Source organism: Arvicanthis niloticus, chromosome 30 (genome assembly GCF_011762505.2).
Source record: "Arvicanthis niloticus isolate mArvNil1 chromosome 30, mArvNil1.pat.X, whole genome shotgun sequence".
Lineage (NCBI taxonomy): Eukaryota > Metazoa > Chordata > Mammalia > Rodentia > Muridae > Arvicanthis > Arvicanthis niloticus.
This window is the reverse complement of record NC_133438.1, coordinates 13,650,545-13,677,503: the sequence shown is the minus strand read 5'-3', so window position 1 is coordinate 13,677,503 and position 26,959 is coordinate 13,650,545. Positions and strand designations below refer to the sequence as shown.

At 42.4% G+C, this 26,959-nt stretch overlaps 1 protein-coding gene across 2 annotated transcripts in view; it reads right to left on the bottom strand.

Moving 5' to 3' along the window:
* The window catches only part of Ncoa7 (nuclear receptor coactivator 7), a 141,570-nt gene extending 117,234 nt beyond the window's left edge, over nucleotides 1-24,336 (bottom strand). Inside the window, exons 1-2 of one of the 2 annotated variants that reach the window (XM_076927925.1) lie at nucleotides 23,801-24,336; nucleotides 3,342-3,461 (exon numbers count right to left, since the gene is read on the bottom strand). In XM_076927925.1, coding sequence (XP_076784040.1) covers nucleotides 3,342-3,400 — 59 coding nt within the window. In that variant the 5' untranslated portion in view covers nucleotides 3,401-3,461; nucleotides 23,801-24,336. The remainder of the gene's footprint in view (nucleotides 1-3,341; nucleotides 3,462-23,800) is intronic. The other variant, XM_076927924.1, reaches the window with a different exon arrangement.
* Nucleotides 24,337-26,959: the final 2,623 nt, after the last annotated feature.

The following is a 26,959-nucleotide window of genomic DNA, read 5'->3' as shown; positions in this document are numbered from 1 at the left end:
TCTGAGCACAGAGGAGGTTTAAGGAAAAGTATGCAATTGATTTTAGAGAACGAATGGGATTGCATCAATGTGGCCTTGCCCTTGGCCTGACTTTGTGTTTCTCCAGAGATTGCTTGGACTTGCTTGAACTGCCCTTAAGTACACTGCCCCAGAAAAATCCACCCCTGTGGCCAGAAACTGGCTCTCAAGCCAGTTCCATTGGGCAATTCCTCCTTACACCAACCCCAGTTTCATCAGGAAGCATTTGAAAACATTTAGACTCTGGGGACTCCTTTCTATTTCTCTATTCATTTTTCTTTTCTTTTGTTTTCTTTTCTGGGGGGGAGGGGTTTAAATTTTGTAGGGGCTTTTTTTGCTGTTTTGCTTTTTGCTGTTTAAAAATGTCACAATTTCTGGCTTTCATTGTATAGCTAAACTACAAGGTGATCTCTTTCGCTCTCCCCTCCCTTCCTTTCCTCTTCTCTTCGTCTGTCTCCATCTTTTCTCTCTCGCTCCCTCTGCTTTCTCTCTCTCCTTTGCCTTGCTCTCTACATTACCTAGGGTCCAATCTATGAATGTGTCTTCAGGCCCCACTGATGGGTCTTCACCTTGGTCTACTTGGGAAACTGCCACACACAAAAGCATTTCCCGGCATGCTTTCCTCTGACTGTCTTTCAGAAGAGAACAAGGTGCACATCACAAATGAGTGGATGCTTATGGGCTGAAAAGCTTTTTCCCTATGGGTCTGCGTGCTTCTAAGGGGCACCCTTCACAGTTAAAGGACAAGAAAGTAACATGAGGCAGGTTGTTCATCATCAGCCAGGTTACTATTGGGATGTGGCGATCCCTTTGTAGCCAGACTAGGAAAGCACTTGTAGAACTGTCTCCACAGGGCACCAGTAGAGAGAAGAGAAAAAGAAGGGCCAGGAACCCAAGAACTTTGGATTGAATTCTACATAGCATACAAAATTCAGCTCAGAATGAAACAAAACCTTAAATATAAAACAAAATATTATTTAAAAACCTTTAGAAAATAAAGCAAAAAAAAATATCTTTAGAATCTAGGACAGGAATAGAAATGGCACCTTTGACACCTAAAGCACATTCACAAAAGCAGAAACTGATAAACTGAACCAGAACAAAATTTTAAACTTTTGCTCTAATAAAAGGAAAACAAAACAAAACAAAAAACAGAAAAAAAAAAAAAAAAAAAAAAAAAAACCCTCAAGCTACTGGTTGCACCAGAGTGTTTGCAAACTGTCCATCCCATAAAAGACTATACATAAAATGTATAAAACCTCCCCCAAATTCAACAGGAAAAGCCAGGAGATTCAATCAAAAATTGATGTGTAAAAGCCATGTAGATAAATTTCACTGAAGAGCTAGAGGTGGCAGTATACACATGAACAGACACTCGTATATACACATAGTGTTCACCAGGTATTAATTAAAACTGCAATGAACTCTTACTGTACACTCCTTGAAATGGCTAACGTAAGTGCTGACACAATCAAATGCTAGTGACACTGCAAACAGCATCTCTCACATATGGCTGGTGGGAATGTCATGTGATACAACCATTCATTCTGGAAAGACTGGCAGTGTCTTATAATGTAAAATGTTAATTTATCATTGACCCAACAATTGAGTATTTAACCTAGAAAAATGAAAACTTGTGTTCACACAAAGTTTGCATACTGGTGGTAATAAGCAGCTTTGTTTATAAACAGCCCAAACCAGGAAAAAAAAAAAAAATGTTCTTCAATGGAAAAATGACTAAAAAGCTAGCATCCGTCTATCTGTGGAACAAAATCATTTAGCAAAAAGGAATAAATTATTGGTAACCAATACATGCAACAACTTGGATAGATCACAAGTGAGTCACAGAGGGGAAAATTAATCTAATTGCCAAAGGTTATATGGTCTATGATTTCATTTATATCATAGTCTTGAATTGAGAAATTGAGTCTAAGAATCTACTAAGTAGTTAAAAAGGTGCCAAGAAGAGTGGGGAAATGAAAATGGTTTCAACAGGGCAGCACACAGTATCTGTTTTATGAAGACAGCAGTCTGGGTTAACTGTGATACTCACCAAATAAATAAATCTATTCGCAAGACAGAAGTAATACACACACCACATGAACGAACATGTGTGTGCACACACATAAACACTATACACTAAGTGGCATCCCACATCAGTGTCAGTTTCTTAGGTGTGAAACGTGTGACTGAAGGAGACAGGATTTCTCTAATAGTCCACACATCTACAAGGAAATAGCCAGTCATGTCACAACAGAGAGTTCAGTCCTTACAAGAATGTACTATTTTCCTAATGGCTCATGCATCACATGGCTGATCTCTTCCTTCCCCTATTCTGTTACTCTAGTCCTAAGAGCATGAACTGCTCTGCTACAGTAAATACTTCAATTCTTGCTTTCCTGAGTGCCGGATTTGTGATTTTTTTCTTCTGACTGGGGAAGGCCCTTTGGAGACAGCCTATGTTTGAATACTGACTCTGGAGCTGCAGGAAGTAGATGAAACATTTTGAGTCTTATATGCCTTGTTTGTAAAATGAAGATAAAATAACCTATGTCCAGGACTTATACAGTTAAAGCACTCATGCACTGTAAGTCACCCATCTATTGCTTTTATCCCATTAAGAGTCTAAAACACAGCTTAATTTCTGGATAAATATATTGACCAAAAAAAAAAAAAAAAAACTCCTTTGGTTTTAGTTCAAAGGCTTGTATTTTAGTGAATAGGAAATACATCTTTACAAGCACAGATTTCGGGTTGGGGACTGAATGAGGCTAAATTCAGTTCTTAAGTATACCATACCAATTAAGGAGTCCATCATGTCTACTTGAAACCTCCTAGGCTCACTCTGAGTGGACAACAGCATTATCGATCACTTAATTATGATTAGTGGCAGCCAAACAGCTGCTTGAGCCTGTGACAAGCCAAAGATGCAGACTCCAGTGACATCCTCTTCATCTGGTCTATCTACAAAATATATGCTTCTTAGTAGCGATTCTCCATAAAGACTTAAATATGTCAGGTTTTAAATTAGCGCTCAGCCAAGTTTGTTCCAGGCCAGCAGGAGCTAAGAGCCTAGGGTTAAAACAAAAGGCCAAGCATCCTGCAGGTCAGCACCAGCCTGCTATACCCTCTGAGAGGTTGTAGCCCCAGAGAACCATCAAAAGTAGAAAAAGGATCATTTACAAAGGACAAAGTGGAAGATATTGAACTTTTGTTAGTCACTGGCTCTATTGCTGAACACAGAACACAAAGGGCCAAGTAATTCTCCAGGTCCCAGTCTTAAAAGTACTGCAGTGCTACAATGTTGCAAAATAAATGCTTACCGAGCAAAATAACTCTGTTTCCGTTCCTTCTGTTCCTTCTTCTCTTCCTTAGTATCCATAATACACAGCTAAAAGTGCAAAGTATTTAGAAACGTCCTTTTAAATCAGTGAGTCATATTCCTGCAATTAAAAAAAAAAATAAAGCAACTATCAGTTGAGATGTTTATAATGGCTAATAATATGCAGAATAAAGCAGAGTGACACGGTCCAAAACAAACGAAGGATAAACTTTAACCAGGAAACAGTCACATGAGTTAAGTACAAAATGCAAATGAATTGGGAGCCAGGCAAACCCACAACACTACAATTCGAATGCTAAGCCACAAAGCAGACCAGGGATGGGAAACCAAACTGGAATGCATTCCTCATAATTAATAGTAATATCAAAACAAAAACTTCACGGACTAGAAGACTGGGCTAGTGCCACACGTGCTGCTTTTATAAATTTATTTTTTAAAATAACAAACACACAATCTCTTTTTCCCCATAATTCTTTATAAATAGTTATCACGGGTAGTATGAAGATGGATTAAGCTGGGTGTTTTATAGAAATATGCTTTGTTCAAAAGTAAGAATAACTTGGGCATTTTCTTTTACCTTCATTAACTTGAGCAAGTGTGGAAATGAAAGGCCAGAGGAAACCACTCTGGAAGCTGTACCTTTCGGCATTTGCTCAGCCTCTCTCTAGCCAGACATTCTCAACTACCCTTGCTGTGGCGGCTTAAACCAGTAATAAAAGCTTATTTATGGAGCAATCTTCCCTAAATACCACTTTCATCACGCTAGTTCTTGCTCAAAATTCTCCAGGTGCACTCAGCAGCAGTTTCAACAAGTTCAGTTACTGACAGTGCTTTTGCAGTCACACAATGTTGTGTATGTTCACTGATCAAATTTAAAAGTAAAGAAAGAAAAGTACATTTACAAAACATAATAGGCAGTGGTGGCAGTGGTGACACAGCGCCTTTAATCCCAGAGGCAGAGGCAGGCGGATCTCTGAGTTCGAGGACAGCCTGGTCTACAGAGTGAGTTCCAGGACAGCCCGGGCTATACAGAGAAACTGTCTCAAAAAACAAACAAACAAACAAACAAACAAACAAAAAACCAAACAAAACAGTCTCTGTCTTTATTTCAATTCAGTACAATTCCATACACAACATACACTATTGGAAAGGCACTATTATTTTTGAGTTCAAGCTAAGTGAGGCATTAGATTTGTTCTAATGGGATCCACTGTCTTATGTGAGGCATACAGAACTGCAACATTATGAGAATCTACTGTTTCAGAGGGGACATGGGTGCCACAAGGGACTACAGAAAGAACAAACACTCAAAATTAGCATCCCAAGATGTACATAGCACACAATGTGTCAGGTTGGACATGATAAAAATGCAATTTTTGCCCATTAAAAGCCTTAATGTTTTGAAATTATATTTAGTTACATGTATGTGTCTGTGTGTGAATACATGCACAAAAGTACAGATACTCCCAGAGGCCAGAGGGCTCAGATCAATCACCCTGTGGCTGGAATCAGAGGCAGCTGGGAGCTGCCTTCTGTGCACAGTAAGAATCAAACTCAGTTTTCTTCAACAATAGCACATTCTAATTGCTAAGTCATCGTCTCTTTAAACCCCAAAGCCGTTAACATTAAAAGAACAAACAAACCACTCAGCCTTACTAAGCCATCTGACACCTTCATTTCACACACTAAGGATGTGGGTGCTACCGTGGGCTTCCCAAGACAGCTACAGGGAAGTGGTTCCGCTTGAACCCAAGCAAGAGAGGAACTTCCTGCTGCCCAGAGCCGAGTGTGCAGCACGGGCAGTGTGAGACTGAAGAGAGAGGCATGGGAGGGATACAGGAGATGGAAGAAAGATCTTGTTTGTCATGCTAAAGACCCACCCATCATTCCAGGCCCCGCCCCCTCCAGGCATCGGGCAATTTCCTCTCTTTGAGGCTGTTGCTAGCCAGCTCTAAGTGAGCCCCACTGGCTGTATTTGCAGCAGCTATGCCATGAGCAAATACTCCAATGGCTATTCATGGAAACACTGACTCTCTCATCCCTGATATGAACCAAAGAAAGTCATAGGTAGGATTCTTTCTCAGGTCAGTGGCAGAATCGTGATATGACAGTGACCCCAAACAATGAAGACTGTTGTGGACTTGTCAGAACTTAGGGTTAAATTTGGTTAAAGAGAGCAAGGTTGAAAACTAGTACAGAAAGGGGAATGAATTCAAGGAACACTTAAGAGTCAGGCAAACTGAGATTAGGCGGTCTATTCGATATAGAGAAGAGAGGAGAGGGAGGAATGAAGGCCGCCATGTTTCTGCTTCAGGGAACAGGTGGACTGTGACAACACAGTTACTATTCTCTGTACAGGAAGAGGGGCCCCCTGCGTGGGGGGTAGTGTATGAGGAGATTCAGTATGGCTTCTAAGGACCTGTGGGTGGTCAACTGGAGACATTTTCTAGTCTTTTGGTGCACTTGGTTACAATGAAGGCACACGAGGACAGTAGAAGCCGGAGGGAAAATAAGAAATTTGCAGCATATGGTTGTCATTAGGGCAAAAGAAATAAAAAGGAAAAAAGAAAAAAAAAAAAAAACAGTATTATGAGATCACCCGGGAAGCTTGGCACAAGCTGTAACATCAAAAAAAAAATAATAATAATAATAATAAATAAAAATAAAAAATGAATCCCGTGGGGAAAAGAAACGGGGGCAAACTGCTGGTGGATCTTGGCAATTTTGAGCTGTCAAAAAAATAACCCTCATGATTTACCACATAAAGGCTCAAGATTGATGACGGTAACATAACAAAGCACACAGGGTAGGTAGCACTGTGACAGTAGAGAGACGAGGGGCACCCAGATGAATAGGAGGTTAGGACTAGGAACCAACCTTGCTGTAATGGGAGATGTGCCAAAAAATGTAACATAGGGTCTACAATGGCCGATGTTTCAAGCAAAGACCATGCAGGCAAGACAAGCGTAACCAGCCTTATCAGCTAGAAATGAGTCCAAAGAGCAGTGGACATGGAGGCCAAACTACAGTGAGCTGAGGTACTTTATGTTCATCCAGGAATCTGCAAAGGCAGGAACTGAACCACCAGCTCCAGATAGCTCTATCCCACATTATGGTTTGAACCTGGCTTTTCTCAATTTTTCTTCATTCCTTTCCTGGGCCTGAGGTTACCTTGTTTCTCCAGACCAGATCTAGCACAAGACTTCCTTGTGTGCACGTCACCTGCTATCCTCTACCTCAGGGCATTGCATCATATGTGCGACAAACCTCTTTCTTCCCTTAGCTTCCACAGTCCAAACCATAAGCTGCTTTCAGGCCAAACACCACCTTGGCTGCCTTTGACTTTCCCTAAGTATATGGTACTACAATTGGTACCATTTCAGACAAGTTATTTAAGCAAGAGATCACATTAATCCAGACTTGGTGTTAAGAGGTCAACACAGGGTAAACTTTAAATGTGTTTGGTATGTATAAATATTACATATAATGTGTAAAAATGTATAAATATTATATATATATATATATATATATATATATATATATATATATAATAAAAATGTTGATGGTGATATAGAGTCCTTTCAGTTTCCTTCAGAGTCTTGAATTGATTCAAACCCTAGGCTCTCCCTCCTGTCTGGGTCTATTTTAAAGTTCTCTTCTACAAGGCGCCAATATGTTATGATCTCTGTTCATTAGATTTCTTCTCATGAATAAATATGAAGCTGTAACAACCTAATTGGAAAAATTTTTATATTGAAAACTGAGCCAGACACTAATATTTGACTCAAGAAGAAAAAATATTGATAAAAATAGGCAAGGGGGGGACAAGAAAACAATCTAAGAACTGACATCTGGCGCTCTTGTTCTGGTTAGAACTAATTAAGCCCAAGTCCTATCCTTCCCCACCCTCAATATTCTATTAGATAAATTAAAATACGCCAATTTGGTTGGTTTTTCCATCTATTTTATTTTAGAATGATTCTTAAAACAAGACAGATGTGCTCATTTCATCTGGAAAGACAGCACCAGATAAAACAGGAAGAGGTCCACACTGGATGCTAAGAAAGGGCTTGCAGGGAACACCACACAGCAGCCTTCACGATCCGGTGAGGAAGCAGAGCCCCTGACGCCGTCTCTAATAGGAACAGCATTTTCCGGGTAAGTGCTTATAATGGGCTTCTTAAAAGCCCTTCATTCATTTAATGTTGACTTTCCTAACATCGATACACTCAGGACAAGAGTCTCCTGCAATTATGGTCTATTGCATACCTAATAGTGTCTTCTGAGGGAGCGTGAGATAAATCTTTCATCTAAATGTTTCTTTCCTTTTTTTTTTTTCCAATTTAAATCAGAATGGCCAATATCAACCTAAATTCAGTTCATTTTTCAAAAACACAGAAAACCCTCCCCTCATTAAAGCTATGACCCAGACAAGGTTTTTTTTGTTTGTTTGTTTTTTTTTGTTTTTTTGTTTTTTTAAATTCTGAGTATAGTGTCCTCTGTGTGAAACTGTAGCATCACTGACAGAATTCAAGGGCAGAGCTAGTGGAGACTCCCTATTGTATCAAGCCAATGTGAACTGCACTGTGCTGCAAGGCCTACGTACGGGCCCACATGTGACACACTGTAGTCCTTGAGCAAGCAGATATAACCAGACAGGGCCAGTCCCCAAAGCCCAAAGACATGGTTCCTAATACACAGCTGAAACAATGACAGGCACACATGCTGGGGGCTTAGCGACACCCAATCTGACCACTGCAGAACAGACCAAAATGTACCTTTTAGGCAGACACTTCCTTCCAGAAAATTACATATAGCAAAATGACAAGTGTTTCCCCTCTCTCACAATCACATTTAAACAATGGAAGGCTATTCAAAATTCACTATTAGCCCAGGTCAGAAATGTGAGTTTTTCTTAACAACAACAACAACCCCCCCCACCCCCCCACCCCCAAAAAACATAGGAAGACACAGAGCCGAATCCAAATGTGTGCCACAGACCTGTAAGAAAGCCAAGAGACTATGCCCAAATAAACAAATAGGTAATCACACACAAAGAGCAACAGCCACAAAACACAGATGCGATGGCCAGAACGAGCCAAAGGTTATGCCTGAGGCAAATTAATAAACAAGGAAAGGTTAAGAATCTGTCGAGGGCATTGTCCCGAGAGAAGTGGACCTAAGTGCGTGAACTGCAAAGTAAGTAAGGGATCAATTCTTGTTCACTTTTTCTTCCTTGGAAACATGAATTAAACAAGAGTTTCAGTGTACACTTACTGAACAGTGAGGAAATCCCACCCAAACCACACATACTATAAATGAAGATCTATCTCTAATCTGACCTAATTATTTTACAAGTTCTAAAAAGGGGAACTTCATACAAGACAAAAACCAGGAATCAGGAGTGAACAACTATGTAAGAAATGCTATAAACCTGGAAATGGGAACGGGTTTAACTTCAACATAAATTAGAAAGAAGATTATATAAGCTATGCCCTAGAGGACACTGCAAAGATCTCAAGGACAATGTAAGAGATGATTCCCAAATAGGAACCAGTGACCCCTGAGATTCATCATGTCCTCAGAAAGCCACTCACTCAGCAGAACCAGAGTGGATTCCTGTAGAAACACCTACTGTGGACCAAATACCCTGCAGCAGATGTGCAGAGGGAAGGCAATCTTCAGCAGCCTGGAAGCTCAGGGGGCACTGGCTCATCAAGCATTAAAGATAAAAAATGCAAGCTCTGGTGTTGGCAGATACAAAGGCGTGCAGAGCACAGAGTGAACCAATGACTGCCAGGAAGAGGGAGGGTGTCAAGGTGACGTCAGTGCTGGGTTATGAAAGAGAAGACAGCAGGGGAACGCACAGGAAGTTGGCTGGACCGAGGATGTAGAAGTGGATGTCGGGACAAGCAGGGCTTGGAGAACCCTGAGCCATCTGTATGGCTGGAGTGCAGTGTTAGGTGGAGATGATGCTGAGGGATATTAGTATAGTCGACTGCATTGACCTCATTTTCTGATCTGATTAATAAAAACCCTATTTTAGAGAAATTAGGGATGCAAATGGTATACTTCAACATATTAAAGGCTGTTTTCAAAAAGCCCATACAGCAACTAAAATGGAGATAAGCTCAAGGTATTGCCACTAAATCAGAAACATGATAAGGTTTTCCACTCTCTCCATAACTATTCAATATAGAACTTGCAGTTATAGCTAGAAAACAAAAAACAAAAAACAAAAAAACAAAACAAAACAGGTGTTCTAAAAGAATGACCTGACTACAAGACAGGTTGGTTGGTGTATAGCGGCACAGAGTTTGTGGGATTAACCAACCAATATCTGATTTAAGGTTCACTCCACAAGATGGAACCTACCCCCAATGCTGCTTTGGTGACAGAAACTGAGACTATATAGATCGTGGTCCCAGAGGAAAACCAATTACTACTGCTTGGCTAAAAGAACAGAGCAATAAAATGACTAATAAAAACAGTCTGTTATACTCATGTCTTGCTCGGCTATTATCAGAGAAGCTTCCTCCTGCATTAGATGGGGGAGAAAAAAAATGCAGAGACCCACAGCCAGACAGCATTCAGAGGGAGGCACCATGGAACATACAGTCCTAAAGGGGAAGGATGTCTTCATCAGATCTCTCCCTGCTCAGGCAGGGATCACGGAACTCTGTGCAAGAGGAGGCAGAAAGAGTGGAAGAGCCAAGGAGACAGAGGACAGCAAAAGGAATCAAGGTCTTGTAGGCACAACAGGGCTGGACCGCGTAGAAACTCAAGAGACTGTGGCAGCATGCACAAGGCCTACATGGGTCTGCATCAAATGGGGTCCTAGACTAAAGAGAAAGGTGGACACAAGTGTCCATCCCTAATCCAGATGCTACCTTCAGTTGATAGCCACTTGCAAATAAAAAAAAGTGGGTTTTTTCCCCCAAGGAAGTCCCACTGGGGAAACAAACTCTTAAGGGTAGGCTCTGTGCCCTGCAGAAAATGGCCAATGAGCAGAACTAGATCAAGTGTCTTTGGAGGTTGTCCCCTAATGTTATATCCCAGTGGGTTTTGGTTGGTTGGTTGGTTTGGGGTTTTTTACAGGATTCCTGAGTATGTACCTCTGTATCTGTTGGAATTACTGGTGCTTTTTCTCCTGTTCTTTTTCTTGTTGAGTTGTCGTATTATATTTTGTTTTGTTTTTAGTTGTTAGGAGCCATGCTGCGTTTGCTGAAGTAGCTATACGCTCGCCATTAGAAGATGGCGCTGGCTTCCTGTTCCTGGTTCTTCTTGGCCTTGGTGTCTGCAGCTGTGCGCACGCGTAGGCGCAAATTCTCCCGCTGATAGTACTATCAGTGGATATGTAAATGAGACCCCACTCTGTAAGCCAATGAGGACAGATCATGTCTCTTTGATAGTATATAAGTCAGTACATTCTGGGGCTTGGGGTCCTTCCTTTGTTCTCCATCTTGCATCCTTCTAACTAAAAGAGCTGTAACAATAAAAGACGCTGTCAGAAGAATCTTGAATATGACATGCTCCTTATCGGCGAGGTAGCGTGTCGCATTTAGTGTTATCATTCCTTACATGGCTGTTTGTTTTCTAAAGAGAGAAAGGGTATGGTCTGGGATAGGAGGAACAGTGGGGAGAACTCGGAGGAGTGGGGGAAAAGGAAACCATAATCAAATATTCTAGTTTCAATAAAAGAAAAAAGTGTATACGCAGCATAAAGAGGAGGGTGAGGTAAAGGGAGGAAAGAGGATGAGGAGGAGGAGGAATAAGAGGAGGAGAAAGAGGAAGAGGGAGGAGGAGGAAGAGGTCAGGCCACAGGGATCTGCATATTTCCAGAAGGTCTTTGAGATGGGATGCTTCCCTAAACAGTCGTTTGTTCATGTGTGTTTGTTTGGAGTGCTATGCACACTGCATACATCTCCTTCCTGTATGAAAATAGTTAGCACACTCTCCAGGAAGCAGCGGGGCTCACACAGCCTGCCCGGTGCACTTTGGGTAATGAGGTGGCAAAGTGCTGAGCTCAGCATGTTGTTCCATAAAACAAAGCCTAACACACGGAACATCTATAGCCGAGGTGGGAAAATGGCCTCTTTTTGAAGGCCAGGGTGGGATAAAGAGTGTGTTCTACATATGCCTAGGCTGAATCAAGCAAGAAGATCCTGTCGAAAGCAAGCAAGGAACAGCCCAACAAGCAGTTAGCCGTAGGAGGATAACCACAGTTTGAAATAAGCACAGTTTGAAATTGAACCAGCATTGTGAAGTAGTCTGATATTTTGGGAGAAAAACAAATTTAGCTATAATTTTCCAAAATTTGGGTCAAGAAACAAGCATTTGGTGAATACCTTTTTTAAAAAGGCTTATTCCAAGAAAAAAACAAAACCAAAATAGGCCGGGCAGTGGTGGCGCATGCCTTTAATCTTAGCACTTAGGAGGCAGAGGCAGGCGGATTTCTGAGTTTGAGGCCAGCCTGGTCTACAGAGTGAGTTCCAGGACAGCCAGGGCTACACAGAGAAACCCTGTCTTGAAAAAACAAACAAACAAACAAACAAACACACAAAAAAAGCTTATTCCATGCAAAGTTACTCCATAGAAAGGTCTCTACAGAATCCTGTATAAAATTATCTGTGGTAGACTGGATTGTTCAGTTATGTACTTCCCACCCCAGCCCGTCATGCTTGCTTGTTTTTTACACTAATTTCTCTCTCTCTCTCTCTCTCTCTCTCTCTCTCTCTCTCTCTCTCTCTCTCTCTCTCTCTCTTGTCTCCCCCCCCCTTTAATAAGATATTCTGTTCTGACACAAGACACTTAAGGGAGGAGCAGTTTGTTTGGGCTTACAATTCTGGGCTCCGGTCCATTTCCGAGAAATCGGTGTCAGGGGGCAGCTGGCCATATTACATCCGTGGTCATGAGCAGAGACTGTTCCTTCCTTTCATTCAGTCCAGTGCCCAACGCTTAAAATGGTGTGTCCCACATTTAGGGCGTATCCTCCTAATTCAATTAACCCACAGGCCACCCTAATCCCCCAATGAGATTTCCTTCCCAGACAGGTGTAGATTTTGTCACACTGACAATACCCACCAAATTTGTCATGTGATGTCTGACTGGCAGAACAGACTGTGAGCAGTAATAAAGATACTTATTCTGACCCAGAGCACCAAGTCTGGTGAGTCGCTGCTCTCTACCTAGTGAACCAGCTTTGGGTGGCTGCTGTTCCTTCTTCAGCTTTAGCACATGAAGAACAGACCTGGCCCTCAGCTCTGCCAAGCTCAGCAGAGATCGGCCAAACCGCAGTCAACCTGCAGGCTGATCATTGTGACATAAATACTTGTGGATCTAAAGCCATTGAGGTTTGGCAGCTGTTGTGAGGCAGTTTTTTCAAAACCCAAAACCCAGTATACCTTCAGGAACATCCTGACCCACATATGGAGTTTTGTCAGAAAGACCAAAAATCACACAAAATGTAACTGTGTTTATATAGATTTCCAGACATCCCTGAGATGTTAGAACCCACAAAGAGAAGTAGCCAAATGACACAAACATCCAAGGGCCATTCTTTTCTTCCAGTTGTCCGACACCCAATTTACATGGCTATTGAATATCCACTGAGAAGACAGCAGTTGACACCTTGTGTAGTTTTGGGATATTTGTCCAACAACTTTTATATTCCTCAATATTATGAGTTGAATAGAATCACCACAAAACCACAGACTGAACTCACAATCTTCAGTCCTTCAGACAGGGGCTTTATTTGGAAAGCAGGTCACTAAAAAAAATGCAATTAGTTAAGATTAGGTCACTCTTCAGTGTGTGGAGCTCTGATCAATACAATGGCTTCTTTATAAATGACCATGCATTAAAACACAGGGAGAGAATGCTAGGTAAAGACAGGGCAGAGCTTAAAGTAATAAGGCTACAAGCTACGGAAGGCAAGGGCCACCAGCAAGTGACCAAAAGCAGCAGCAGCAAAGACAGATTTCTCTGCAGGTGTCATAGGGGATATGTTCTCGCTGATAGGCAGATTGGAGAACATATGCCTACAGAACTGTGAGTAAATATATTTCTATGTTTTGTAGATATTGTATTTTATTTATACTCAGTACTTTGACTACATGTACGCCTGTGCACCATGCTCTCTGTGTTCCCGAAGGTCAGAAGAGGCTGTCAGATCTCCTAGAACTGGAGTTACAGTTTTGAGCCTTGATCTGGGTGTTGGGATTTGAACTTGCAAGAGCAAGAAGTGCTCTTCACCCGCTGAGTCATATCTCTTCAGCCTCTATATTTGTTGTCTTAAGCCACCCTATTTGCAGTACATTGTCATTACAAACCTAGCATGAAAATATGCTGATTTTAAATTACTTTTCTATAGCATCACTATTCCAAAGGCATGCTGTTGCAAAACTTTACTTTCCCATCAGGACTACGACACTGCTGTCTCTCATCATTTAAAGGAAATATAAGAATGCCATTTAGGGAACTGGCAAATACGATACTGAGTGACAACGGACATTCATCCAGTCAACACAGGCAATCAGAAGATAAATGCATAAAAACTCACCTGATTATTAAGAAACTATTTCAACCTAAGAGTTTAATGTAGTCTTAGAATACGTGACCGTGTATTATGCCTGACACATCATACCTTAACAATTTTCAATGAACAAAGTCACACGGCCAGTTTCCTAGTGCACCCTTGCATGATGTGGCATTTTCTACTTCCTTCTTCTACACTCCTTTCAACCAGGCTGTGAATCCCAAAAAGACACGGACTGTTTTCACGATGTGCAGTCTAAGACTAGGGTTTACACACTAGGGCGGTATGCATGATAACGGCCCCTATAGGTTCACATATTTGAAGGTTTGGTCCCAGTTGATCAAACTGTTTGGGAAGGATTAGGGATGGGGTCCCAGTGGAGGAGACGTGTCACTGGAGGTGGGCTTTGAGGTTTCAAAAGTAAATGCAATTCCCACTTAGTTCTCTCTGCCTCGTGCCTGTGGATCAGGTTGTAAGCTCTCGGTTACTGCTCCAGCACCAGGCCTGCTGTCATGCTCCCCACCACGATGATAATAAGCCCCAATAAACTCTTTTTTTTTTTTAAAGATTTATTCATTTAATTTAAGAGTGCTCTATCTGCATTTGTGTGCCAGAAGAAGGCATCGAATTCCATTATAGATGGCCATGAGCCAACATGTGGTTGCTGGGAATTGAACTCAGGACCTCTGCAAGAACAGCCAGTGCTCTTAACCGCTGAGCCATGTCTCCAGCACCCCAATAAACTCTTTTATAAGTTGTTTTGGTTGTGGTATCTCTTCAAAGCAATGGAAAACTAAGACATACAGGAACATGCATCACAACTCCTAGCTGGGACTGAACACAGAATTTTAAAAAATTTTAATTACCTAAAGTTGAGTGGGGGGCAGGGGGAGGGGGGAGGAAGGTACGTACACGTCAGACAGGCACCTCAGGCCAGTATACAGTGTCGGATCACTTGGAACTGTAGTTACAAGTGGTCATGAGAAGTCTGACATGGCTGCTAGGAACCCAGTGTAGGTTCTCTGTAAGAGCCAGCTCTCCAGCCTTAAAGTGATTCTTATTGTTAAACAACAGAAACCAACCATAAGTAATAGACTAGTGTCTGTCACTATTCAGACCTGTACTTAAGCATATCTCATATCAGCAGAAGTATCTGAGTTTAAAAACCTGTTTTCAGCAAATGACAACAAAACCCATGTCTTGTTCATTATATATACCTTATATGATATATAAACCAGAAATCAAAGATGATATAGCCATTGTAAATTTTTCTTCCCACGGCTGATAAGGTGTGTGAGCGCCAGTTTAGAACCACTGGTGGAGACTATACGAGCAGTTATATAAAACACTTCCTGGGGTTTTCATCCTTTCCAGAAAATATGAGACCTACAAACTTCTAATAAATTTATAAACCTTAAATATGTCCTCCGTCAGGTTCAGGAAAGCACATCAAACAAGCAATGTTTTATAGGTAACTAGGATGCGTTAGTAATTACTGGACCCCTATAGTAAGTACACTGCCAACTAGGCCATCCCCTGGCACTGAACAGCTCTGGTTTTAGATCTGTGAAAGGAAAATCTAGATCAGATTTTCAAGCCAATAACCTAAGACTAAGAGAAGTAAGAGACATAATATTCTAATCTTGAACATAAGAAGCATGTGCAAAGCAGACGAATGAGCTCAAAATTCATCAATCAGGCTCAAGAACATCAGCCACAGAACGGGGTAGTTGTCGTGCTCTGCGCATGCGCGCGCGTGTGTTTGTGTGTGTGTGTGTAACGCTGTGCTAAAACAAACCTGAAAGCCACAGAGTAATGCAGGAGAGGTAATCTCTGTAAGCTTACTGTAAAAACAATTAGGGCAATTAGGGAATAAAGCGTTCCAGCACTCAGTTCCCTTAGAGTGGGTAGCCTAGATGGTGTTTGTGAAATATCAGCCTAATGCAGATGACTGATCACAAACATCTTTTCACTTGTTCTGTTTTTCCAGAGAGGTCAGGCATTGAGGTTTTGTGTTTCATCCCTAGAACAGCAACATAGGCAGAGACAGACAGAGGTGTGCATGCATGCATATGCACACACACACACACACACACACACACACACACACACACCACAACCTTGGGACAGGTCTATACACAAACCAAGCAAGTTAAGTACAAGAAAATCCCAGCAGATTGTGTGTGGGTGAAGATCCTGAGGAAGTGAAATTACAGTAGCTTTGAAAAGAAGGGAAACCAAAACATGCCCAACTGAATATACAATCTGGAAAGACAAGGCAAGGAGACAGAAACCCTACAATTATGTTTTGTAGTTTCTGATAATCATGATTGCAAAACATGAGCAACAAGTAAAACGTGGGGGGAAATATAAATCACTCATGCTGTCATCAAATAGAAAAATAAATCACTTTAATATTTTATCCTGTTTTGGATCATAAAATCAAATTAGGGTCTCTTCTCCTGATACTTCTACTATTCCTACCTATGCCCCCCAAAGGAACTGGGCTCACCACTGAACACACACTCTGATACTTAATTATTATGACCATCTCCCACAGGGTTAAATATTGTTTAAAACCATTATTTCGATGAGTAAGTATATATGCACTGTCATTTTTTTAAAAAAGGCTTTCACTGTTGGATTCTTCTCAGCTTTTCATAATACGACAACAGCTAACAGAATTGCTTACTTTGCACCAGGCAGCCTTCCCGATACTGTATATAAATGATCGAATGTTCTAAGTGATGGAGGAGGCTAGATTATTATCTTCATCTGACAGATATTGAGAAACTAACCTGCCTCAGTTCACAAGGGCAGTAACACACAGTAGGGTGATCTTTACGCCACTTGCTGTAGCATCCGCTCTAACCTCATGGTGCATGCCACTGGCCCCACTATCACCATCCTGTGTACTCACAAGAGAATCACTGGCCCTGAGAAATTCCAAGACTAAGCTGTCTTCAACCTAATGGATAGCAACACACTCTCTTGCCTTCTGTGTGAGATGAGACAATGTTTCCTTTGTCAGCACTGTTTCTGACTTTTATAATCTGATTACAATAAACTCGATCCTTTGATGCAATAAAGTCAATGCTTGCTCACATCTTAGCTCTTTTAAATTCCTATGTGTAAATGTTTCATTTTTCTTCCCAACTATATGTTTTGTTTTGTTTTGTTTTAAAGTTAAGGCGTTTTAAATTGAAATTTGCAATGTGACTCTAAACATCAAAGCATGTTGCTAGCTAGCTATGTTTCAGTGGGACGTAACTCTTGGACACTCCTTGGGGAAATCATCACAGCTCAGGTGGAAATCCCTAAGAACACAGAACTGAGCAGGTTCTCTCAACAGAGAGAGTAATAGCCTGAACTGTGGTTTCCACCATGAAGTGGAGGCTACATCCGTTCAGGCTCAAGAGTATTTGTCTCTGGCACTTGGAGAACTCTTGGTAGCTTCCATTCACACGGTTGGAAAAACAAATCTGTAAATCTGATGTTTGCAACATGCGGTCAGAATTACAGAGGTTAACAAGGAGACCTGCAATGAGCACAAACTGCAGAATTCTCCTGCATTCTTCCTGTGCCACACCGAGCACAAGAATTTGCTTGTGATAATAATCTACCAGCCAGAAATTTCACACAAACAGGGCTAAACACTGTTAATAAGTCATGAAAGCCATCACCCCATTCAGGGCATTTTGTAATAAACTGAGTGCCTGGCATACCCTCTAGGTTACTATTTAAAATGTCTCACTCACACACTCACATAAGTTATGTTTTATGATGGGCTTTTTTTTTTTTTTTTTTGATAGTCCATGTCGTCTATTGAGGGCAAAGTTGAATAAGTTCAACTTCCAAAGGGTCCCTTTTCTTCTTTTTAAAGCCCTAAATTTCATGACACTCTCTTTGGAACATTAGCGCCTTTTAATACCAATTCTAGAGAAAAACCTCCCTTTGGAGTCAAGACACTCTCCCAAAGAGGGATCATGTTGAATACAAAAGTTATTTTTAAAGAGTATCGATACAATATTTGATGAGGAATTATTAAATTAAGCCATGATTACTAAATGTTTTAAGGATTATGTATTAGGTGGTGGTTGGGTGGTGTCTTACGGTTTCTATCCCTGCACAAACATCATGACCAAGAAGTAAGTTGGGGAGGAAAGGGTTTATTCAACTCACACTTTTCACATTGCTGTTCATCACCAAAGCAAGTCAGGACTGGAACTCAAGCAGGTCAGGAAGCAGGAGCTGATGCAGAGGCCATGGAGGGATGTTTCTCACTGGCTTGCTTTCCCTGGCTTGCTCAGTTTGCTTTTTAATAGAACTCAAGACTACCAGCCCAGGGATGGCACCACCCACAAGGGGCTCTCTCTCTGGAGTGCCGATCTGGCCCATCACTTCCTTTCTTATTCATCCCCAAGATCTCACATTAAAAACATATATAACTTTAAAAGTCTTGACAAATTCAAACACATTAAATTTTCAGTCCCTTTAAAATATCCAATCTCTTTTAAAATCCAAAGTCTTTTAAAATTCAAAATCTCTTAACTGTGGTCTCCAGTTAAAATACCTTCTTACTTCAGGAGGGAAAAACCAGGGCACAGTCACAATCAAATAAAAGCAAAAATAAACTCCAACCATCCAATGTCTGAGATCCACTCACAATCTTCTGGGCACCTCTAAAGGGCTTGGGTCACTTCTCCAGCTGTATCCTCAGCAGTACACATAGCTTGTCTTCTTAGCTCAGGCTGGCTCCACCTCACTGCTGCTGTTCTTATTGGTCATCCCATGGTACTAGCATCTACAAAACACTGGTGTCTTTTGGTGCAACTGGGCTGCACCTTCACCAAAAGCCTCTCATAGGATCTCTTCCTGGTGCCCAGTCTCAACTTCTCTGCATGACCCCTTCAGCCCTGGGCCTTCAACTGCCACTGAGGCTGCACCTTCACCAAAGACCTCTCCTGGCCTCTCACAGCACTAAGTCTCCGTGACCCCTTCATCCCTTCAAAAACAGTACCGCCTGGGTGCCTCTTATACATTAAGAAATCCAGCTGCCAGGAGGTACAACCCTGGCAGTCTCTGGAACACAGTTTCTCTCTGCTCTCACAAAACACTTCCCAGAAGATTTCACCTCAGCGGTGATGCTGGTCTCTTCTTACCACTGCTAATTTCTTAACTCCACCTAAATAGCACCGATTGTCCCAGTAATATAAGGGTTTCATTTTAGTAGTTCTAGTATCTTGTTAATCACAGCTGATTCTTCAGCTCCAGCTAACCCGAAACACAGAATCTTAAACTAAAATGGCAATGGCCCTGATGGAGTCTTTACACTTCCCTCTGAAATTTCACAAGCCAGACCTCCATCGTCTGCACTACTCTCAACATTCTCATCTTCCAAGATCCCACTGAGCTCTCAACACTCAGTGGCTTTTCTAGGCCAAAGTTCCAAAGTCTTTCCACAATCCTCCCCCAAATAAAGTCAGGTCTGTCACAGCAATATGCCAGGACCGTAGCACCAACTTCTGCCTGTGTTTCTATTGCAGCAACAAAACACCATAACCAATAAGCAAGTTGTGGAGGAAGGGTTTATTTGTCTACACTTCCATATTGATGTTCATTACTGAAGGAAGTCAAGACAGGAAGTCAAACAGGACTGGAACCTGAAGGCAGGAGCTGATGCAGAGGCCATAGAGGGGTGCTGTTTACTGGCTTGCTCAGCCTGTTTTCCTACAGAACCCAGAACCACTAGCCCAGGACTGCACCACACACAAGGAGCTGGGCCCTCCTTTAATAATCGCTAATTGAGAAAAATGTGTTATGGCTGGATCTCATGGAGGCATTTCCTAAACTGACGCTCCTTCCTCTCTGATGGCTCTAGCGTATGTCAAGCTGACACACAAAACCAGCCAGTACCTCTATACACACAAGCTCCAATATATCAAAATTTTAATATTTGTGCAAAACTCATTTAATATAGCCAATCTGAAATGTACTCATTAGAAACACCAGGTGTTTGGGCGTCAACTGCAATGGTTTCATTTATTCAGTTTCGTGTTTTATATTTTTCTTCTTGTTCCATTAAGAATGAGTCATCTAAAATAATGCCATTCAATAAAACACAAGAAACATAATTAGATAAGAATCAGAATCATGAGGAACAGGGTAAAACCAAAGCTAACGGGAAAAAGAGGGAAAGTTAGAAGACTAATGATAGTAATCATATGTTTTTTCACATTGTCATTAGAATTTAAGTTGCAAATCTGCCTCAAACTAGTCACCAAGACAGAAAAAGGAACATCTGGTTCACTCTTTGCATAATGGAAATAATGTCACACATATTGATTGTTCAGGGGATGGATGGCTTTGGCACCCAGAGCTCAATGGAATGCTTTGCATGGACTTTAAACAGGAGCTGTTGTAAGAACCCTTCCCTCGGTCCTATCTATAAAGTGATCTATCAGTAGTTTCTTTTCCACAGTCTGCTACGTAAATCATTTCCAGTGCAAACAATGGAGAAGATATCAAGCAGTCAAGACTGCTGAACAAGGAAACCAAGACGCTGCACAGTTTGGAAAGCTCTAGCTAGACTCCCCCTGGTCTAAATAAGAGGAAGACAGGTAGATGCCAAGGCCTTTGTTCAACTGACCCTCTAGAAACCGTTTTTATCAATTAATCATATCAAATTTATAGATAACCCATATTCTCTTGTGTGTGGAGAAACAAATCCATTTTGTGTACCCAGTGAGGAGGACAACTTTTTCCTTCAACCATGCACTCCCTGTATTCGAAATGGAAGATTATCCAAATTTACTTCCCTGTGTTTTCTCCATAATACTAATAATCTTGATTCTAATATATGTGTGAATCGAGAGGATTCTGTTTAATTTAAAAAGGATATTAGGCGGCGAGAGTTAAAAAACACACATTTAACAAAGAACAGACAGGTTTCTAAAATGACAGACAGACACCAGGAGGAAAAATACAGAAAGACTAGATGCAGAAATACAGACTTAGAATTGCACTACTGTGGTGCATGTGGGGGCAGGGCTGTAGCTGGCTCTGGTGGCAAGACTCAACACAGGAGTCATCACATCCTAAAGATGCTATAGTTCCATTCAGGACACAGGAGATTTAAAAAAAAAAAAATTAGAAGCTGCCTCCTTCTATAACGAGGAAAAAGCTCTCATTTGGTTGACTAATTTCAGAGCACACAAGTCATAGCACATTGTTACAGTTCTCAATTTCTACATGTTAAACAAACAAGTGACTGTCCGGAAGTTAAAAGTAAAATGTTTGCAGGAGTTGGTGTTGGGGGTGGGGAAACTATAGCTCAGTTGGCAAGAGTGCTGGCAGAGAACCCGTGTTTAATCCCGAACTCCCACATAGTGGCTCACCCCAGTTTAGAACTCGGGTCCCAGGAGATATGATGCCCTCTTCTGCCCATCACAGGCACTGCATGCACATGGTGCACAGACTCATCTGCGGGGAAGACCCACACACATATAAAAACATCATTTTAAAAGAAGTAAAGGTGTACCAGAACCACGGGCTCTCTTAGAAAATAGTAGGCTCGCCAGGACAAACAACACAAATGAATTACTCAATACCCTTAATTACAAGTAAGGTTCTAAAAATGCCCTTATCGTTATTGGGCATGGCAACCTGCTGTTTGCATATGTTATAACAAACTGGTTTAATCACACCTTCTCTTCCCACAATATCCTCCGGCCTTCCTACCTTTTATCTAAAAGTTTTTCTTCACCCATCTGAAACAATCCAACTAGGTTAGAGAAGAAATAGTACTATATTATGATTTACCAGAGTGTGTGAAAATAAGGATTGTGGGTAATATTCTGGTTAGTGAGGGAGGAGATGCATGAAAATTGGGGGAGGGAGGGAGGAAAGAAAACGAGGTGTTCCCTGACAGATACACGTGCTACGGAGAGAGTGACAATAAGTTAAGGATGACTCATTAAACTGTGTGACAGGAAAACAAAGGTTAAAAGGCAAACCTTCAATGTAAATGGAAAGCAAACCGTTGTCTTTGCATCAAGTTTGGTCTTTTCTGTGGATGTGTGTGTGTGTGCGCGCACGTTTTGTTTCTCTTTTTCTCCTAAACATTTTTTTAGGCAGGAAAGGTACTGGATCATCCAAAAACCTCAATTTATAAAGCAAAATAGCTAAAATGTTGTTTCTAAGGCTTAGGCTGCTACTCAAACAGGATTTGGTTCCCTAGCATCAAAAATAAATAAATAAATAAGCAGATAGATAGATAGATAGATAGATAGATAGATAGATAGGTAGATAAATAAATCTGTATCTAATCGATATATGTGAGGTCACTTTGGAACTATAGACATTTTTAAATGTTTTGTTTCATCTTTAGCTTTAACAACACATATACAATAAGCCACAGCTCAACTTTAAAACAAGTTACCTGTTACTTATTAACCAGATCACTGTTCCTTCTGAAATAACTTACGAATTTTCTTTAAACATAAATTCTGCCTTCTAAATTGTTTTCGAAAGTAAAATTGAAACGGTACCAAACGCTGTAATACTGAAAGTGGGCACGAAGTGCACCTAAACAGAGAACTACCTTCCTTGCTGATGACGCCAGAAATGTCAATGAAAAATAACCAAGTTCGCCTATTTATAGAAAGAAGCGATTTTTTAAAAATATAGTTAATTGCACTAGCAATAACAACGTACACTATGATTTTAAATGGTTGGGTTATATACAACATATATCTTGAAATACAATTTCATTCATTCAACAAATAACCAGTAAACAGCTATAGGGCATTCAACACTAAGGAATTACAGCATGGGAAGAGGAGGGGGCGGAAGGGGAGGAGGGGGGAGGGTAGGAGGAAGAGGAGAGGGAAGAGGGGGAGAACGAAGGGGAGGAGGAACTGGTAATGATGGTGATTTCGTCCTCTTAGTATTTGTATTGATTCAGTTCGCCAAAATCTGAAATAGTGCTTATAAAATTGGAGCTTACAATGGCCCATTTTTTTTTTTCAAAATTCTAAACCTTATTGCTTAACGCAAAATCCAAAACGACAGCCTGAGAAGAAACAATTTTGCTAAAAGCCCTAATGTATGAATTTTACTTCAAGAACAGGGAAAAAAAAGACTCAACCAGTTTCTCAGAAAGGTAAGGGTCAGCTCAGAGTTGAAAGCGGGGCTGGAGACAAGGCTGCCTCTGCTGGCTAACAGGAGCATCTTTCATACTCTCAACTCCCGACACCTGTATCAAACTTGCAGCTCTCAAACCCATCGGCTCCAGCCAGCTTTATCCTGAGACCACGCCAGTCTCATCCATCACCTAGGTAATCTGATTTCTAAAAGACTTTCCTTAAACTGGCACCCAAAATGCTAACGTGTTTTTAATCTTTGACTTTATATACCACTCGGCTAGCTGTAAATTACACAAAAATCCACAACCACTCCTAAATGCCTCTCTAAAACAACAACCGTGGTCGTCTACATTTTAGCAAAAGGGACAACAGGAAGAACGCTTTTGCTGATCCTGCTTTTTAAAAATGCAAAGACACAGTCTACTTGAGCTCGTGAAAAAGGCGACAGTCTCCTCCTTGCAAAGAAGCCCCGCGTCAACCTATTCTTCCAAGCTCCCCCAGCCTCCCAACCGAGGGGCCCCAGATTGTAGGCGAGGAGGGTCCAGCGCCTCTGCGCCCTGGCTCGGCCTCGAACGCTCCAAGCAGAGCGTTTCGGGTCCCCCGGGGGCTGCGCCCAGCGCCATTAGCACACCTCCGAGCGCTGGCAGCCCAGGGGGGAGGCAAGTTTGGCTGCTGCTGGCCACGGCTCCGGTTCTTCCTGGCCGCAGCATCAGCAGCCGGTAGCCTCCACGGTCTGGCCCCGCCTCGGCCACCTACCTACTGGGCGGGGGCGCGGGCTCCGCAGATCGGGGCGAAGTGGCTCAAGCGCACGCATTTCTGGGAGCCATGGCCTCTGCCGCTTGGCGCTGGGGAGCGCATCCTCTGGGATGGGAGGGAGAGGACGGAGGCGCGGGGGATGGGGGGGAGGATCGCCCGCCGAGGAAGAGCGAAGGGAGGCCGCAGGAGCCGCGGGATGCGCTCCTGAGAGGTTCTGGAGTGCGGATCTGGCCGGAGCAGCCGCCGCCGGGATGCTCGAGGCCTCGCCCAGGTGCCTGCAGCGGCACCCACGGTCAGGGGACCGGGCGCGCACGGGGCGGAAGGCGGGGAGCTGCGGTGGCGCGACGCCCGCCCGGCGCCCGCCTCTAGCTCCGCCCGACCCGGGGCGCGCGCTGCGCTCGTCTGCTGCGGCAGGGACTCGGGAGGTCAGCGGCCCGCCTTAGCGGTTCGGGATGCAGCTGCGGCATCTTGCCTCCCCGGTGCGATCTCGGAGCCGCAGGCTGGAAGCCCCGTGGTGGCTCCGGGCCCCCAACCCTGGACCCAGAGGCTCCGCCCTAGAGAGCTGCGCGCGCGGCCTCCGCAAGCCCCGGCCCTTTGTGACGCTGCCCCGGGGCGACGGTCAGGCTGTGAACCGGGAACGGTCTGGTTACCTGGCCCTTTATCTCAACCCTTCTAGCTAGCTACTTGAAGGCTGGATCTTGAAGGGAAGTTAGCGCTTATAGGCACAGCTGGAATGGAGCCTTAAAGCCCCTTTTCTTTCCCTTCCAGCTCTAGGACCATAAATTCATCCTCTGTCTTTTCCGGCAAAGAAAAGACAATTGCCTTTGGCAAAGGGGCCCACCTTCCCCTTCTCCTGTCCCGGGTACAACATCCTATAAGCTGCCGAATTGTAATCGTTATAGCCAAGGCAATGGCAGTCCAGGCAGCTCCTGGCTGAGGTTGTAGAGCAGCTCAGTGGGAAGGTTTTTCCATGAGCCCAGGGGACTGTGCCTGTGAGCTTCCAACCGGTATTGGATGCTGTCCCGTTTACAGTCCAGTGGTTATCACTGCAAGATGACTCGGAAGATCTGGTCGTGAAGATCACTCTTAAACACGGGAAGAAAAAAAAATGTGTGGGTATGTGTATGACTGGTGTGTCCCAAACCATCAACACACAGTACACAGAGGCCTCCCAGGTTGCTGCTGTTTCTTGGTATTGTCAGTCTCTGGAGGGTGGAGCAAAACACTGAACAGTCATGACTTTGAGATTTCAGCAGCAGGTGATGTTACATGGTCATGCAAATATGGAATCACTTCCTGGTTTTGCACTGACCATCTGTAAATTCTGACATCAGGTTTACATCTTTATGCTTGGAGTAGGAGAGACTTCTTTCCGTGTTCTTTAGACACCTTTTGGTAAATGATCTAGCCTTTAGCAAAATGGTCTCCTAAAATATAAAGACATGATTCTATTTGTATCAAAAGAAAAACAGGGCTTGAAGTCCCCAGAAGAAATGGTGACGGTCTCACAATTCTTTGTAAGTGCTTTTATGATTTTGAAATCTAAGATTAATAAAAATAAATAAATCTGAGAACACACACACACACACACACACATTGAAAGGCGACATAGCCCTGTAATCCCAGCTCTTGGGAGGCAGAGTTAGGAAGATAAGGAATTCAAGGCCAACCTCAACTACTAACCTAGGCTATATGATACCCTGCTTCAAAAAAGTAAAATAAAAATTTAAAAGAAAGGAAAAATCACGTCAAGTCCAAGTTTCCATGATAAGATAGCTAAGCTTTTTTGGGGGAGATGGATATCACCTAGAAGGTCAGGGTGGAACAGTGTCTGAGCTGTGTTGCCGAGTGGGCCGAGAGGCACAGGTTCTGAGAATGTTCTGAGAGTGTTCTGAGAATGGCTGATGAATCTAAAGCCCCAATTCAGAATGACCTAGTTCCGGGAAGGAAGACACACGTAGTGCTGTTATGGAAAAAACATCTTGAAGTCACTCAGGACAAGAACTTTGCTGTTTGCTTAGCCAAATGCATCAACCTTGAGTGCAGGCTCTGCAGGGACTAGTCACTGAGCTGCAGGTACCGTTTCTCAGCCTTTAACTCCATCAGCGGCACCCTTTTGTGCCTGTGAACCCAAGGTCCTGTCCAGAAATAAAATAAGCCTTGATTTCCTTTTTTTTAGACAAAAGTATAACTGAGTATGTGTTTAAAGTGGTGACTTGCTGATGGAGTGAATGTTTTCCAAAGCAACGGCAAACAGTGTCACAGTCTTCATTAGCTCCCCTGGGATTACATGATGGATCACATACTAATTATAGCTTGTCACTACAGTGGAAGGCTGGACAGGATAGGGAGTTGTGCTCCCAGGGTTGGGGGTGGGGTGCTTCTAATTTAAAGATTCTTTGGCCCTTCTTTTTTGTTCATCTGAGTCATGTCTTCACACAGAAATCAGAATTAACATTATCTACCTCCCTCTTATCCAGCGTGGTGCCCATCGGTCAAAGGTGGTCATTCAAACGTAGTGAAATACAGTTGTTATGATTTTCACTCTATTTGTCATACATTAAATTCTAAAGAGCCAAATAAAGCTTGTGATTGCCTTTTGGACAACACCGGACACAACATTTCCTTATTACAGGAAATGCTTCTGGAATGCTCGCCAATTTTCAATGGGTAGAAAAGATATACAGAAAGAATTGGGAGGAATTTGGGTGCAGCTAGATAAAATACTATTAGAATATATTCTTTTTTAAAGATGTATTTATTTTATACATTGTGAGTACAGTCGCTGTCTTCAGACACACCCAAAGAGAGTATTGGATCCCATTACAGATGGTTGTGAGCCACCATGTGGATGCTGGGAATTGAACTCAGGGCCTCTGGAAGAGCAGTCAGTGCTCTTAACCGCTGAGCCACCTCTCCAGCCCCTAGAATATATTCTTAAGAACATGATGGTCCTTAAGAATTCACAGATTGCCTTTGGACTACAGCATCAACATGTGCTGGCCTTGGATAAATTTCTAACTCTCCGAAGCTTTTATCTTCAAAGGTGAGATGATGGCAGCACCATCTTCATAGATAGATATAGGGAATAAAGTAATTCACAGAGAATATGTAGTATGTAGAATGTGTAATCAATAGAGGTCAGCTATTATTATAATA